Genomic DNA, 18,360 nt, shown 5'->3' with positions numbered 1-18,360 from the left:
GTATCCGATATTACTAAACAAAGACGTCAGGCTTGGATTGCAGCGGTGAGACGAGCGGATATCGAGTTCTCTGCAATCCCCAGCTTTTTGTTGGTTTGCTCACGGCATTTTCTTTCCGGTGAGTTCTAAATTAATTCATATCACTCTTGAAAGGCTTTTAGTGTGATTTTCAACGTGCTGAGGTCATAGATAATGAGATAAAACATGCTAATGTGTGATGCTGCAGAACCACATCATGTCGACTGAGTAGCTTATGATTTGGCATTATTGCAGGCAAACCAGCATATGAAATGGATGTAACAAATCCAGACTGGGCACCAACACTGCACATGGGGCATGACGACATACCTGTATCAGACTCGGACCGGCACTCAAGGCGTACGCAACGGAAGCGAAAAAGAGCACCCATCGGAGGTAAACAACCCCCCCCCCCTCTAAAAACATACTAAATTGCTATCACTGTACACTAATCCGCACATAACTTCCAGATGAATCACACACCTGTCATTGGAATATTGGTGTACATTTACCTTATGTCTAATTTTATCTTACAGGCTTTCGTTATGCAGCTGCAGAGTCTGAAGGTGTGCCCCGTGCAGAAGTGATTGATGAAGATCTGACAGAAGACCAACAGCAAAATCACAATGTCATGGAGGCAGTGGACAGCAGTTGTGTTGGACAAGTGGAGGTTGAGGTAGCAGCTGCAAATGTGGATATACTGAAGAAATGTAAACCTTTTAAAATGATGACAGATTACAAACTCTCAGCTGTGTCTGTAATCAAACCTCTGTAACTTTGCTTCACTTCAGCAGCATCAGCTCATGTTCACATGTTGATTCATGGTTTGCTTCAGTTTTTGATGGACTGCAGAATATTTTGAAGGTTATCTGCTATAAAAAGCCAGAACAGGAAAATCTGCTTCATGTGTTTCTGTTTGATCCTCAGTGACTTTGACACAAAGGCCTCTGCTGTGATGATCACACCTCTGATCAAGTCTCACAGTGTCAGCTTTGTTTTTATACATATGGATATGTGCTGATAAATGATCAGAGTTATAATATTTCCCACTGTCTGCTGTGTGCCGTGACCTTTGACCTGCTAAAGACAGTCAGCTGTGGATTATTCATTGTTGTGTCTGATACTTAGAACTGTGAGGAAGAACACTACACAGTTAATCAGGGTCCCCTCTCTCTGAATCAGGGAAGGTGGGCAGGCCGCGTGTGGGCCGCGGGCCATACGTTGAGTCTCACTGTTTGAAATGTGAACATTGTTCTGCTGCAGTCAATGGACTAAACCAGAGAAGAAGAAAACAGACTTTACCATGAAGATCCTCAGTGTGGATCAGTATAATATCAGCCTGATGTCTGCAGTTTAGTGTCAGCACAACTTTCACATCATATTCATCTCAGCACAACTAAAACATGCTGACTGACCCCAGAGTTTCAAGTCCACATCCTGGACTCTCCAGGAAACCACACAGATGCTTCACTCCTGAATCCTGCAGCTTGTTGTTGAAGCTCAGGTCCAGCTGTCTCAGATGGGAGGGGTTGGACTTCAGTGCTGCTGCCAGATAATCACAGCTGATCTCTGACAAACCACAGTTCCACAATCTGTATAAAGAATGAAAGATGTAAGTTTATTAGACAAAGTGTGAGCTTGAAATCATTCAGTGTTTCATCATCTGTTCAGAGCTGAAGAAGGTTCAGAATGTAGAAGTTTAGAAAATGGAAACTCCAAACAGCTGACAGAGTTCATACGCCTTTGTCAGGGTCAAATTCAAGCAAGACCATGTGAAAATTAAAACACATCATCCTAGGTGAACTTAAACACCTTTGTTCCCCTTTTGTTAAGACATAGAAAAGTACACCACACAAAAATACTGCAAAAGGAAACGGTCGCCTTATATACATAGTGTATAAACTCAAAATGCACATTTCACTTCAAATTAAGATTAAGGCTTTGAACAGATCACATAGTTCAGTTCAACATATAAGACTTTAAGAATGCACAAGCATCTACTTAAAATCTATTTAATTTATCATCCATGATATTATTTTGTACAATTCCAATGTATTTTGTTCATCTCCCTTAAATAAACAGGCAGTCTTAAAGTATGAAATATTCATATACAAACACATATAAATGTGTGTACTGTCTCAGTGGCTGATAGTACCCCACAGGCCTCAGTGTGAGCTTGAAGACATTTATAATGTTTAAGTAGTTTAATGTGCAGGTGCTGACGATAAACACATTTTGAATGAAAGCCGGGGAACTTTGGTAGCACAGAAACAAGTGGCTATTCTTTGTGACTATATGGATCACTCACAATACCATTATTTCACACAAAGGCACCAAATTAATACTCAAAAAAGCTGCAGCAATACACACAAATATAAACAGTACTTGGTGACAACTTTGCTTTTAGCCTTTAACCCTTCTTGACTACTTTTGATGTGGCCTCTATATTTTACCTTTAAAAACAGTTCATCTTGCCAATCTGTTATTTTCTCATTTTGACCAACTGTATCAGCACAATTTATCTAAATTCAGACAAAATTTAAAATACAAGTAGAAAGTGATATTTTGACTGTAAAAACCACACACATGTTTAACGAATCATCTTCATAACTTGAAATGCAAATAGAGATTGTACACTTTAAAAAATACGCACACGTTTTTGCAAACAACAAAGTTATATGGTACTATTTACCAAAAAATGCAGCCAAGGCTCAGACGTTTTTCATATAATCATTTCAAACTATTTACAGAACAATCAGGTGTCAAACAATAGTTTGTGTCACTCTAACACATATGAGAACAGCACAGGGATAAACCTGCAGGTCTGACAGCAGGTGTGTCACTCAGCGTTTACACTGCAATCTGCCTTTGTTGGCTTTAAGGCAGCAACTGTGACGATCACTAGTAGAACTGACACACAAAACAAAACAACAGCTACACACTAAATACACAAGACAACAAACTAACTTGAGACCAAACACGGTAAACGTCACAAATCTCTCACGTATCAAAACTCTCTCTCTCTCTTTCGCTCACTCGCTCTCTCTTGCCGGTCACTCCTAAAACTTCCCCCTTTTGCTAAACAACCAAATGTCATGTTTCCATATCATTTTTGATTGGTCGACATGGTACATTTTCCCACCTATAGGGCTTTGGAGCGTGATGTCACGGGAGATGGGCCATGCCCCCTTCCGCCATGACAGTAGGCCAGCCAAAGGATACCATTTCAGCTATGGATCGTACGTGTTGTGTTGTCGGTTGCAACGTTAGATCACACGATCGTGAAGGCAAGAAGCTGGATAACGGGCTCTCTTTTCATCGTTTTCCATCCTGGAGGCAACGTGAGGGATCCCATGTATCCGATATTACTAAACAAAGACGTCAGGCTTGGATTGCAGCGGTGAGACGAGCGGATATCGAGTTCTCTGCAATCCCCAGCTTTTTGTTGGTTTGCTCACGGCATTTTCTTTCCGGTGAGTTCTAAATTAATTCATATCACTCTTGAAAGGCTTTTAGTGTGATTTTCAATGTGCTGAGGTCATAGATAATGAGATAAAACATGCTAATGTGTCAGAACCACATCATGTCGACTGAGTAGCTTATGATTTGGCATTATTGCAGGCAAAACCAGCATATGAAATGGATGTAACAAATCCAGACTGGGCACCAACACTGCACATGGGGCATGATGACATACCTGTATCAGACTCAGACCGGCACTCAAGGCGTACGCAACGGAAGCGAAAAAGAGCACCCATCGGAGGTAAACAACACCCCCCCCCCCTCTAAAAACATACTAAATTGCTATCACTGTACACTAATCCGCACATAACTTCCAGATGAATCACACACCTGTCATTGGAATATTGGTGTACATTTACCTTATGTCTAATTTTATCTTACAGGCTTTCGTTATGCAGCTGCAGAGTCTGAAGGTGTGCCCCGTGCAGAAGTGATTGATGAAGATCTGACAGAAGACCAACAGCAAAATCACAATGTCATGGAGGGCAGTGGACAGCAGTTGTGTTGGACAAGTGGAGGTTGAGGTAGCAGCTGCAAATGTGGATATACTGAAGAAATGTAAACCTTTTAAAATGATGACAGATTACAAACTCTCAGCTGTGTCTGTAATCAAACCTCTGTAACTTTGCTTCACTTCAGCAGCATCAGCTCATGTTCACATGTTGATTCATGGTTTGCTTCAGTTTTTGATGGACTGCAGAATATTTTGAAGGTTATCTGCTATAAAAAGCCAGAACAGGAAAATCTGCTTCATGTGTTTCTGTTTGATCCTCAGTGACTTTGACACAAAGGCCTCTGCTGTGATGATCACACCTCTGATCAAGTCTCACAGTGTCAGCTTTGTTTTTATACATATGGATATGTGCTGATAAATGATCAGAGTTATAATATTTCCCACTGTCTGCTGTGTGCCGTGACCTTTGACCTGCTAAAGACAGTCAGCTGTGGATTATTCATTGTTGTGTCTGATACTTAGAACTGTGAGGAAGAACACTACACAGTTAATCAGGGTCCCCTCTCTCTGAATCAGGAAAGGTGGGCAGGCCGCGTGTGGGCCGCGGGCCATACGTTGAGTCTCACTGTTTGAAATGTGAACATTGTTCTGCTGCAGTCAATGGACTAAACCAGAGAAGAAGAAAACAGACTTTACCATGAAGATCCTCAGTGTGGATCAGTATAATATCAGCCTGATGTCTGCAGTTTAGTGTCAGCACAACTTTCACATCATATTCATCTCAGCACAACTAAAACATGCTGACTGACCTCAGAGTTTCAAGTCCACATCCTGGACTCTCCAGGAAACCACACAGATGCTTCACTCCTGAATCCTGCAGCTTGTTGTTCCTGCTCAGGTCCAGCTGTCTCAGATGGGAGGGGTTGGACTTCAGCGCTGCTGCCAGATAATCACAGCTGATCTCTGACAAACCACAGTCCATCAATCTGTATAAAGAATGAAAGATGTAAGTTTATTAGACAAAGTGTGAGCTTGAAATCATTCAGTGTTTTCATCATCTGTTCAGAGCTGAAGAAGGTTCAGAATGTAGAAGTTTAGAAAATGGAAACTCCAAACAGCTGACAGAGTTCATACGCCTTTGTCAGGGTCAAATTCAAGCAAGACCATGTGAAAATTAAAACACATCATCCTAGGTGAACTTAAACACCTTTGTTCCCCTTTTGTTAAGACATAGAAAAGTACACCACACAAAAATACTGCAAAAGGAAACGGTCGCCTTATATACATAGTGTATAAACTCAAAATGCACATTTCACTTCAAATTAAGATTAAGGCTTTGAACAGATCACATAGTTCAGTTCAACATATAAGACTTTAAGAATGCACAAGCATCTACTTAAAATCTATTTAATTTATCATCCATGATATTATTTTGTACAATTCCAATGTATTTTGTTCATCTCCCTTAAATAAACAGGCAGTCTTAAAGTATGAAATATTCATATACAAACACATATAAATGTGTGTACTGTCTCAGTGGCTGATAGTACCCCACAGGCCTCAGTGTGAGCTTGAAGACATTTATAATGTTTAAGTAGTTTAATGTGCAGGTGCTGACGATAAACACATTTTGAATGAAAGCCGGGGAACTTTGGTAGCACAGAAACAAGTGGCTATTCTTTGTGACTATATGGATCACTCACAATACCATTATTTCACACAAAGGCACCAAATTAATACTCAAAAAAGCTGCAGCAATACACACAAATATAAACAGTACTTGGTGACAACTTTGCTTTTAGCCTTTAACCCTTCTTGACTACTTTTGATGTGGCCTCTATATTTTACCTTTAAAAACAGTTTATCTTGCCAATCTGTTATTTTCTCATTTTGACCAACTGTATCAGCACAATTTATCTAAATTCAGACAAAATTTAAAATACAAGTAGAAAGTGATATTTTGACTGTAAAAACCACACACATGTTTAACGAATCATCTTCATAACTTGAAATGCAAATAGAGATTGTACATTTTTAAAAATACGCACACGTTTTGCAAACAACAAAGTTATATGGTACTATTTACCAAAAAATGCAGCCAAGGCTCAGACGTTTTTCATATAATCATTTCAAACTATTTACAGAACAATCAGGTGTCAAACAATAGTTTGTGTCACTCTAACACATATGAGAACAGCACAGGGATAAACCTGCAGGTCTGACAGCAGGTGTGTCACTCAGCGTTTACACTGCAATCTGCCTTTGTTGGCTTTAAGGCAGCAACTGTGACGATCACTAGTAGAACTGACACACAAAACAAAACAACAGCTACACACTAAATACACAAGACAACAAACTAACTTGAGACCAAACACGGTAAACGTCACAAATCTCTCACGTATCAAAACTCTCTCTCTCTTTCGCTCACTCGCTCTCTCTTGCCGGTCACTCCTAAAACTTCCCCCTTTTGCTAAACAACCAAATGTCATGTTTCCATATCATTTTTGATTGGTCGACATGGTACATTTTCCCACCTATAGGGCTTTGGAGCGTGATGTCACGGGAGATGGGCCATGCCCCCTTCCGCCATGACAGTAGGGCCAGCCAAAGGATACCATTTCAGCTATGGATCGTACGTGTTGTGTTGTCGGTTGCAACGTTAGATCACACGATCGTGAAGGCAAGAAGCTGGATAACGGGCTCTCTTTTCATCGTTTTCCATCCTGGAGGCAACGTGAGGGATCCCATGTATCCGATATTACTAAACAAAGACGTCAGGCTTGGATTGCAGCGGTGAGACGAGCGGATATCGAGTTCTCTGCAATCCCCAGCTTTTTGTTGGTTTGCTCACGGCATTTTCTTTCCGGTGAGTTCTAAATTAATTCATATCACTCTTGAAAGGCTTTTAGTGTGATTTTCAATGTGCTGAGGTCATAGATAATGAGATAAAACATGCTAATGTGTGATGCTGCAGAACCACATCATGTCGACTGAGTAGCTTATGATTTGGCATTATTGCAGGCAAACCAGCATATGAAATGGATGTAACAAATCCAGACTGGGCACCAACACTGCACATGGGGCATGACGACATACCTGTATCAGACTCGGACCGGCACTCAAGGCGTACGCAACGGAAGCGAAAAAGAGCACCCATCGGAGGTAAACAACCCCCCCCCCTCTAAAAACATACTAAATTGCTATCACTGTACACTAATCCGCACATAACTTCCAGATGAATCACACACCTGTCATTGGAATATTGGTGTACATTTTACCTTATGTCTAATTTTATCTTACAGGCTTTCGTTATGCAGCTGCAGAGTCTGAAGGTGTGCCCCGTGCAGAAGTGATTGATGAAGATCTGACAGAAGACCAACAGCAAAATCACAATGTCATGGAGGCAGTGGACAGCAGTTGTGTTGGACAAGTGGAGGTTGAGGTAGCAGCTGCAAATGTGGATATACTGAAGAAATGTAAACCTTTTAAAATGATGACAGATTACAAACTCTCAGCTGTGTCTGTAATCAAACCTCTGTAACTTTGCTTCACTTCAGCAGCATCAGCTCATGTTCACATGTTGATTCATGGTTTGCTTCAGTTTTTGATGGACTGCAGAATATTTTGAAGGTTATCTGCTATAAAAAGCCAGAACAGGAAAATCTGCTTCATGTGTTTCTGTTTGATCCTCAGTGACTTTGACACAAAGGCCTCTGCTGTGATGATCACACCTCTGATCAAGTCTCACAGTGTCAGCTTTGTTTTTATACATATGGATATGTGCTGATAAATGATCAGAGTTATAATATTTCCCACTGTCTGCTGTGTGCCGTGACCTTTGACCTGCTAAAGACAGTCAGCTGTGGATTATTCATTGTTGTGTCTGATACTTAGAACTGTGAGGAAGAACACTACACAGTTAATCAGGGTCCCCTCTCTCTGAATCAGGAAAGGTGGGCAGGCCGCGTGTGGGCCGCGGGCCATACGTTGAGTCTCACTGTTTGAAATGTGAACATTGTTCTGCTGCAGTCAATGGACTAAACCAGAGAAGAAGAAAACAGACTTTACCATGAAGATCCTCAGTGTGGATCAGTATAATATCAGCCTGATGTCTGCAGTTTAGTGTCAGCACAACTTTCCACATCATATTCATCTCAGCACAACTAAAACATGCTGACTGACCTCAGAGTTTCAAGTCCACATCCTGGACTCTCCAGGAAACCACACAGATGCTTCACTCCTGAATCCTGCAGGTTGTTGTTGTAGCTCAGGTTCAGCTGTCTCAGATGGGAGGGGTTGGACTTCAGTGCTGCTGCCAGATAATCACAGCTGATCTCTGACAAACCACAGCCCCACAATCTGTATAAAGAATGAAAGATGTAAGTTTATTAGACAAAGTGTGAGCTTGAAATCATTCAGTGTTTCATCATCTGTTCAGAGCTGAAGAAGGTTCAGAATGTAGAAGTTTAGAAAATGGAAACTCCAAACAGCTGAAGCCAACAGGAAGCAGCTTCAAACAAACACAACAAGAGAAAAAACTCTGAATGTTTCACATTAAAGTCGTACATTTCTCACAAAGCTCAATTATGTGACAGACATTTCATCCCATGTCAGTTTGGCCTCATCCTGGGCCGGATTATCCAGCACACACTCTGACCACAGGCCCAGGGGCCACGCACAGCTGGGCTCCATCCAAGAGACAGGAAACAAACCAACACAATAATAAAAAGCACCATGTGATCTTCTTACATCTTCAAGACAAACATAGTAAAAACATGAGCACATTTGTTTCCTGATAAAATGATGTGACAGGTAGAACAGAGTAAAGTGGTGGTGTTACAGCCTTTCTCCCCTCTGCTGCCGAGGCTGTTAGTCTCTCCCAAACTCAGCTACAGGACTTCCAAATGAATGAAAGCAGCAGAAGTGGCTTTACAAATGAAAGAGGAAGAGGAGAAGAAGAGGAGAGGGAGGCCACCCTGACCATCACTCCAGCTGAAAACATCACACTTCCATTAAAGTTGGTGAGGAAATGTTGAGCAGGATGAGCTGCTGGCTAATCTGGAGGCTGTAGCAGCAGCTCACAGTCACAGTGGATTTCCACTCATGAAAAAGCTCTGGCTGCTTTATTTCTCATCTCATATCAGAGACTTTAATGCTTCACTGAAGCTGTACTGTGATGCTTCCATATTCCAGTGAGGCCTCCATAATGATTTCAGCTGTTCTGTACACACACTGTGTGCCCTGTATGGCTCAAAGTCTCTGCAGCCTGTTTTTATCTGCTATCATCAGATCTTCATCATCCTCATTCACATCCCTCACACACTCTACAGCCTCATCAGCACTGACTTCATCTTCACTGACTGATGGAGCACAACATGAACCTGTGGAGGCTGAAACACTGTCCTGTCAAACATCTCCCCGTCACCACTCCACTTCTGTCAGCCTTTAAATGAACCCTGCTCAAGTCTGTCACTTCTGTTTGGAGCCAAAAGGAAAAACTGTTGTTCAGTCGTTTGGAAAGACAACATTTCTGAAAGCACTCAAACTTCTTCACATTTGTCTTCAGACACATCCTGAACATTTAGGAACTGAAGAAAGTTTCAAACATCAAAGACCTGAAATATAGAAAAACAACAACAGCCGCAGTCAGTGAACTCACCTCAGAGTCTCCAGTCGACAGTTTGGACTCTCCAGTCCAGCACACAGAAGCTTCACACCTGAATCCTGCAGGTTGTTGTTGTTACTCATGTCCAGCTCTGTCAGATGGGAGGGGCTGGACTTCAGAGCTGAGGCCACAACTTCACAGTGAGACTCTGAGAGTCCACACTGAGTCAGTCTGTGATGATAGAAAATATAAAATGTGTTATTATAAAAGCAGAAAATCTGCATTATAAACACAGACTGAATGTATATGAAGACAAAACAGAGTGAGGTCATAATCTGATGAATCTGCTCTTCACATCTGTGCTTCAGCTCCTCTTACTGTGTTTGACATGACACAACGATTGAGTCTCTCTCAGACCTGCAGACTTTTAATGAGAATCTTTGTTTGGCTTTAATCTGCTTTTGGCTTTTTCATGGATTTCATGGATGATTTGAGTGATTTCCAGCAGGACACTTAAACATGTCAGTGGACGTCCTAAAGAAAATATTCACTGATATGAAACGTGTCATTGAACAGGATTAATATCAGTGGAAACATGGTGGAAACAGCTGTGACTGCATGGATGTGACACACTTCAAATCTGTTCTCCACTCTTGGATTTGGGATCCATGGAGCTGCTGCTGAGTCTGTACAATAAAGGAATGGTGTGGAAGGTTGCAGCGTACGGACACAAACACTTTGTGGTTACAATCTGATTTTATTTTCAACATTAAACTACTAACCTACACTGATCAATGATGTTAATGATCACATCTGGACTCACCCAGCCTTTCTGCAGTTCCTCACAGCTGGAATCAGTCTCTGTTGTCCCCGCTCTGATGTGTTGTACTTCAGCAGGTCAAACTCATCCAGAACCTCCTCTGACATCTGCAGCATGAAGGCCAGAGCTGAGCACTGGATCTCAGAGAGTTCCTTCTCTGATCTGTTCTCTGACTTCAGGAACTCTTGGATCTCCTGAAATAATGAGAGGTCGTTCATCTCCATCAGACAGTGGAAGATGTTGATGCTTCTGTCAGGAGAGATTTCATAACTGTTCATCTCCTTCAGGTTGTTGATGACTCTCTGGATGGTTCCTGGACTGATCTCTGTCTGACCCAGCAGACCTACTAAGAGTCTCTGGTTGGACTCCAGACAGAGGCCATGAAGGAAGCGAACAAACAGGTCCAGGTGGCCATTTTTACTCTGGAGGGATTTATACATGCCTTTAGTCAAAAAGACATCCAGTGATGTGAAGCTATAAGACTTGAACATGTTCTTAAAAAAAGATCTGTTTTTGTATTCTTCTCGGAAATTCCCTAGAAAACCTTCTACCACCTCTGTCTTCCTGTTGGTGTGACAGTGGAACTTGTAGACAGCAGCCAGAAACTCCTGAATGCTCAGATGAACAAAGCAGTAGACTGGTTTCTGGAAGATCACACACTCTCTTTTGAAGATCTCTGTACAAACTCCTGAGTACACCGAGGCCTCTGTCACATCCAGACCACACTGCTCCAGGTCTTCTTGGTAGAACATGATGTTTCCTTTCTCCAGATGTTCAAATGCCAGCCTCCCCAGCTTCAGAAGAACTTCCCTGTCAGCCTCCGTCAGCTCCTGTGGACTCGTCTCACGTCCCTCATGGTACTTGTTCTTCTTCCTCTTTGTCTGAACCAGCAGGAAGTGTGAGTACATGTCAGTCAGGGTCTTGGGCAGCTCTCCTCTCTGCTCTGTAGTCAACATGTGCTCCAGAACTGTAGCAGTGATCCAGCAGAAGACTGGGATACTACACATGATGTGGAGGCTCCTGGATGTCTTCATGTGGGAGATGATTCTGCTGGACAGCTCTTCATCACTGAATCTCCTCCTGAAGTACTCCTCCTTCTGGGCGTCAGTGAAGCCTCGTACTTCTGTTAGCCTGTCAACACATGTAGGAGGGATCTGATTGGCTGCTGCGGGTCGGGAAGTTATCCAGACGAGAGCCGAGGGAAGCAGATTCCCCTGGATGAGGTTTGTCAGCAGCTGGCTGACTGATGACTTCTGTGTGACATCAGACAGCAGCTTCCTGTTGGTGAAATCCAATGAAAGTCTGCTTTCATCCAGGCCGTCAAAGATGAACAAAAGCTGAGAGACAGCCAGCTTCTCTGCTGTGACCTTCTGTAATGTTGGATGGAAAACATGGAGCAGCTCCAGAAGACTGTACTGCTCATCTCTGATCAGGTTCAGCTCCCTGAATGAAAGCAGAACCACCACACTGACATGTTGGTTCTCCAAGCCCTCTGCCCAGTCCAGAGTGAACTTCTGCACTGAGAAGGTTTTTCCAACACCAGCCACGCCGTTGGTCAGAACCACTCTGATGGGTCTCTGTTGGTCAGGTAAGGCTTTAAAAATGTCCTGGCACCTGATTGGAGCGTCATGGAGGGCGTCCATCTTGGAAGCTGTCTCCAGCTGCCTCACCTCATGTTGGGTATGAACCTCTTCACTCTGTCCCTCTGTGATGTAGAGCTCAGTGTAGATGGTGTTGAGGAGGGTTCTACTTCCTGTTTCATCACTTCCTTCAGTCACACGTTCACATCTCCTCCTCAGACTGATCTTATGTTCATCTAAAACCTCCTGCAGACCAACATCTGCTGAAAGAAAGAAAAACAATGAGACTAAAGAGAAAGAAAACTCTTCAATGTCTGAACAACACAAGAAGTCCAGTTTTCAGAAATGAGTCCATCAGCAGACAGATGTTCAGTCTTACTTTGTACACAGCTGCTCTGACTGGCTGTCTGCAGTCCAGCTCTGCTTCTGGATCTTTCTCCACACTGTGCAGAAGCTCTGATGGTGACACAGAAAAGTCACAGTGGAGATACTTCTGTGCACCTTTGATTAGACTCATTATAAAAAGGAAAACAAAGTTTGAACACAGTCATGTTTCCAGTTCACTGACTTACATTTATTCCATGGACACTCACTCTAACCTGAACCACAGCTACAACCCAACATTGTTGAGGCCTCATCTCCTCCTTTCCTGACTGTAGAGGTTAAATATGCAACAACCGACAAATAAAAGAATTTGGTTCATTTCAAAGAAATTCACACGGTGACCAAGTAAAGTAACCGTAGTAAAGGAGACAACATCCCGTTGATGGTGGGATTATTTGAAAGATTTGCTTTAGTCACGTCACCAAATGCAGTTGAACCACCCGTGGATCCATGTTTGACCATTCTACCACTCTGAGCTCTGCTTTTGAATCATTTTATTATTATCATCATTCATTTATTCATTCTTTGGAGGGGGGCTATTTCCTAATGCCGCCCTAATAAGCTGATGTTCAAGGGGAAATATAACAGAAACTCTTTCAGTGTTATTCATTAATAAATTAACAGATAAACTGTGAAGAAGAAAAAACTGAGATTTAAAGGAGAGAGTGAGAAACTTGATCATCCATCCCCATAATACATGTTTATCAGTATCTGCTGTGACCATACTGCAGTAATAACTACAAGTCTACATTTCTGTGACTGTTGATCAATCACAGCAGGAATCTGAGCTCATCTCTGCACACAGAGCAGCTTCAGCTCTGGGATAAACTGCTCGCTTCACGTCCTTCTCAGCTCACAGACACTCATCCTGATATTTTCCTTTAACATTTGATGGTATAATTCATCTGAGTTTACACTTTATCTGCATAAATACAGAAAAACAGACCCAAACACCAGAAACCATCAGTTTCACCATGTAGAATATATTGTTGTTTCCTTGCTTTTAATTCAGAGAAAAACTCTGATTTGGATTTTCTCTGTTCTCTTTGCCACAGCCCATCCTAGCAGCATGAATAACACTTTAGGAGGAACGTCTTGATCCATTCTCAATCATCCAGGAAAGTAAATCTCCAAAAGTTGATTCTGTTCATCTGGATGTAGCGTCCCAGCTGGACTTTTGTCAAAGCTGCAAAGGCACCTAAAGAAAGCTCCAGCCGATCCAGGAGAGAAGGACAACCGCTGACTAAGACAAAACCTGTAGTGATCCCGTATGTGTCTGGAGTATCGGAGCAGTTGAGACAGATTTTTTCTAAACACCGGGTCTCTGTGGCTTTTAAACCCCAAAACACGCTGCGCCAAAAACTGGTCCACCCCAAGGATCGGGTCCCCCGACACAAACAGAGTAACATAGTGTACGCTGTTAAGTGCAGGAGGATTGGCAGGATTTATACATCGAGGAAACCAAACAACCTCTGGCTACAACACAGAAGAGCTTCCTCGTCAGGCCAGGACTCTGCAGTCTATTTACACCTACAGGCCAGTGGACACTCTTTCAATGATGAGGATGTACACATCCTGGACAGGGAGGAACGCTGGTTTGAGGGCGGAGTCAAGGAGGCCATTTATGTGAAAAGAGAAAGACCATCTCTGAATCGAGGAGGGGCCTAAGGGTACATCTGTCACCATCTTACAATGCTGTGATTGCAGCCATTCCCCAACTCTCTGAATGGTGCTCATGGACATTGATCAGTGGTTGTTGATCAATGGTCATGAGAATTTTCATAATTAAGATTAAGGAACTGACCTCCCAGCCCATTGTTCCTTCAGTGGGCTGGTTTCAGTCATTATGCAAATGTCCTGTTTATAAGATTGAAACCTGCAGTCAGCTGAGACTGAAGGAGTCACCTGGATGAGAGACAAAACGTTTCTCCCACTAAACGGGGGGGCGATCGTGGCTCAAGAGTTGGGCGTTCGTCTTGTAATCGGAAGGTTGCCGGTTCGAGCCTCGGCTTGGACAGTCTCGGTCGTTGTGTCCTTGGGCAAGACACTTCACCTGTTGCCTACTGGTGGTGGTCAGAGGGCCCGGTGGCGCCAGTGTCCGGCAGCCTCGCCTCTGTCAGTGCGCCCCAGGGTGGCTGTGGCTACAATGTAGCTTGCCATCACCAGTGTGTGAATGTGTGGGTGGATGACTGGATATGTAAAGCGCTTTGGGGTCCTTAGGGACTAGTAAAAGCGCTATATAAATACAGGCCATTTACCATTTAAACGCTATGAACAGAAACAACTTTTGGAGAAAGTTGAATCAGTATTTCAGCTTTAAGAGGGTATTTTAACACAAACATCAGTCCTTCTACTTAAGTATGTTTGACACTTTGTTTAATCATCATTTTTAATGATCAAATATAATAATTTTTGTTATTTGTGGAGTTTAAATGTCCTTGACAGAGACAGATGATGATCATTATCCTGCACTGTGCTCTCAGGTTTGGTCGAGCTAGCACAAAGAATGGCTATGTTGAACTTCCTCCTGGGATCTACACTAAGAAGTGAGTCCAACATTAGCAGGGTCTCTTTCCTTTATCTGGATTCACTTTAGCATTCACAGTCACGTGAGGCTTGTTATTAACTCGATAAGTCAACCCAGGGTTTCAGCTGAGCGCTCACATGAAACACATGGTGTTGGCAGCATCTGATCAATCATATTCATGGAGACGTGTATCAGCAACAGAGCAGCTGAGTTTGCAGAAGGAAGTCAAACTAAACCACAGGAACAATATGAGGAGATTACACACATAATAAAATACTAGCAGTAACACAGCTGCTGCAGACAAATCAGTCGTGTGATCGTGTGTGAGAGGAGAAGGACTGTAAAGGAGTTTGGTGTTAAAAGCTCTGTATGAATGTGGGAGACTTTGAAGGGCTTTAAAAAGGCCAATATAAAATAAAAGGCAGCAAAATTGCTGAGTGTGAAAGTCACCAGACTTATCAGACCTCTGTGATTAAGACCTGTAAGAACACCTGTTTGTACTTGTTGGCATTATATCAAACACACACGTATATTAAGCCTTTGTTTGAACTCTGGTTGAATTTGTTACTTTCAGACTGTGAAACATCACAGAGGCTGCAGCTGCAGATCTTTTATTCACCTGGAAATTTACTTTAAATGTTAGATGGAAAATGTATTGCTCAGTTTAACCAAAGTAAGAACAAGAATCCATAAACCTTCATAAAGACAAACATCTCCCAGAACATTGAGCTGCTGAAGTGTCACTGAAGGGACAAACTATTTGTCCTCCTCCATCCAGCAACACCTGAAACACCTGAGTGGAAGCTCCTCCCTACACTGTGTTTGAAGCAAAGCACAAAGGAGACACCTGCTGGAGCAGCTGGAGTCCTACAGACACTCAGCCTCTTCACTACACAAACACCTCCTACAACATCCACTCTTTCCACTCTGACTGCTGTGTTTGTGGAAACACCCCAACACACACCGCTTCACATACCAACATAGAAATGTGTGAAAAAGAGCTGAGCTGATATTAAACATGAGGATTTATTCAGAAATACAGAGTCAGGAACAACATCTAGACACACATTACCTCTCAGCAGCAGAAGAACATCCTTTAAAGTCTATATCAAAATCCTTCGACTCGTTGCTCTTTAAGGAAACACAGCTGGGTTCAGGTCCAGGAGATTGTGGCCTCTTATTGATCCTAAAAGAAAAACAATAAATGTCACAGCTTCATGAGACAGGAAGGAAAACTGGAAATATTAAATTAAAGACATGATGAACAATCTCATAAAAATAATGTACTTACTCTTTGTCACATAACAGTCTTTTGTTAAAGTTTACACCAACACCCTTCGACTCGTTGCTCTTTAAGGAAACACAGCTGGGTTCAGGTCCAGGTTCTGGATTAGTTTTAGGGTTTTGTCCAGCTGAGCCTGGTACGCCCCACAGCTCTGGGCTTTAAAACAACACACACAGAGGTATGAGTGTGAATAATGATGGAGCAGTGATGTGAGTGCTGAGCTGTGACATGGAGAAGAGTCATGGACAGTTAGAGATGGTCATCTCACCTCTGAGCTTTGGTCTGGCTCTCATGTTCCCCACACAGAGTGCTTTTAGAGGGAGGGACTCCCTCCTCTCTGTCCTCACACTGATCCATGCTGCTCAATTCACATCAGCTCACACACACTTTCTACCTTCACCTGCAGAGGAAACACAAATCATTCATGTGCACATCAACTGAGAGCTGCAGAGGTCGTGTCTGATGTGTTGGACTAACGTCCATCTGAGACGCAGCTTTCATCAGTTCACTACAAAAAGTGTCACAGAGCCCAGTTCAGCCTCCAAATCCTCCATTACTGTAGTCCTACAAAGCAGCAGGTCAAACATGGCTGCAGAGAGCAGCTTTATGTCAGTAACCATGTCCAGGACCGAGCTGACTGCTTACAGAGTTCATACTCTAACTGCTAGCTGCTCTGCTAGCTAAGCTAACTCAGTAACAGTGACTCTGACAGCAGTTACTGTGGAACAGCGGCCGAGCTCAGGACACATTCAGTGTGTTTAGTCTGAGTCCTGGACTCTGATTCAATGGATTCAATCCAGCTCAGAGTTTCATGTGTTCATCAGAATAAAATACATGTACTAATATAACAGAAGTAATGCTCTGAATGCAGGACTGTAATGGAGGATAAATAAGGTTTTTACAGCCTGAAAGAAACATTCAGTTCATATATTTGTAGACAGTGGAGCAGTTTTTAATACTGCAGCTGTTTCCTTCACCTGTGTGTGTGTGAGCCACACCTTCATGTGCTGCTTTAGAAATATGTGGTCTGACTGCTCAGACTGAGTCTAGGAGGAAAGTTCACACGCTGGAGAAAGTTTTGTTCCTAACTTTGTCAGAGTTCGGCTCCAAAGACAAAGAAGACGGAGCTCACAGTCTGTAGATGGTCCTCAGTGTGTGTGTTAAGCCAAGAAAGCACACAGGAGTGTGTTTATGTCAGCAAATCAGTGTGTGAAGAGTCTGAGGGAGTGTGTGAATGAGACTCAACACTGAACAGTCCAAGAAAAGCGTCTGGACTTCTTTAAGTTTAACTTAAAGAAGTCCAGACGCTTTTCTTTTTGTCTCCATAATGTCTCCATAATGCTGCAATGTTATCTGCCCCAGAAACACTGTGCAGAAGCTCTGATGGTGACACAGAAAAGTCACAGTGGAGATACTTCTGTCCACCTTTGATTAGACTCATTATAAAAAGGTAAACAAAGTTTGAACACAGTCATGTTTCCAGTTCCCTGACTTACATTTATTCCATGGACACTCACTCTAACCTGAAGCACAGCTACAACCCAACATTGTTGAGGCCTCATCTCCTCCTTTCCTGACTGTAGAGGTTAAATATGCAACAACCGACAAATAAAAGAATTTGGTTCATTTCAAAGAAATTCACACGGTGACCAAGTAAAGTAACCGTAGTAAAGGAGACAACATCCCGTTGATGGTGGGATTATTTGAAAGATTTGCTTTAGTCACGTCACCAAATGCAGTTGAACCACCCGTGGATCCATGTTTGACCATTCTACCACTCTGAGCTCTGCTTTTGAATCATTTTATTATTATCATCATTCATTTATTCATTCTTTGGAGGGGGGCTATTTCCTAATGCCGCCCTAATAAGCTGATGTTCAAGGGGAAATATAACAGAAACTCTTTCAGTGTTATTCATTAATAAATTAACAGATAAACTGTGAAGAAGAAAAAACTGAGATTTAAAGGAGAGAGTGAGAAACTTGATCATCCATCCTCATAATACATGTTTATCAGTATCTGCTGTGACCATACTGCAGTAATAACTACAAGTCTACATTTCTGTGACTGTTGATCAATCACAGCAGGAATCTGAGCTCATCTCTGCACACAGAGCAGCTTCAGCTCTGGGATAAACTGCTCGCTTCACGTCCTTCTCAGCTCAC

The 18,360-nt window shown here is 42.5% G+C and overlaps 2 protein-coding genes across 2 annotated transcripts in view; one reads left to right on the top strand and one right to left on the bottom strand.

Moving 5' to 3' along the window:
• The window catches only part of LOC146581175 (protein NLRC3-like), a 442,961-nt gene that overhangs the window by 362,617 nt on the left and 61,984 nt on the right, over window positions 1-18,360 (top strand). The gene's annotated exons all lie outside the window — the stretch shown is intronic.
• Window positions 1,415-18,360, bottom strand: part of LOC146581170 (protein NLRC3-like) — a 222,158-nt gene continuing 205,212 nt past the window's right edge. The window contains exons 6-9 of the mRNA XM_085267584.1: window positions 12,379-12,455; window positions 10,423-12,262; window positions 9,654-9,830; window positions 1,415-1,610 (exon numbers count right to left, since the gene is read on the bottom strand). Coding sequence (XP_085123710.1) covers window positions 1,415-1,610; window positions 9,654-9,830; window positions 10,423-12,262; window positions 12,379-12,455 — 2,290 coding nt within the window. The remainder of the gene's footprint in view (window positions 1,611-9,653; window positions 9,831-10,422; window positions 12,263-12,378; window positions 12,456-18,360) is intronic.

Source organism: Mchenga conophoros, linkage group LG3 (assembly GCF_057382185.1).
Source record: "Mchenga conophoros isolate Kocher_MC1m ecotype Shallow Benthic linkage group LG3, M_conophoros_male_GT1.1, whole genome shotgun sequence".
Lineage (NCBI taxonomy): Eukaryota > Metazoa > Chordata > Actinopteri > Cichliformes > Cichlidae > Mchenga > Mchenga conophoros.
Note: the sequence above shows the minus strand (reverse complement) of the source record. Positions and strands in the feature narration are given on the sequence as shown.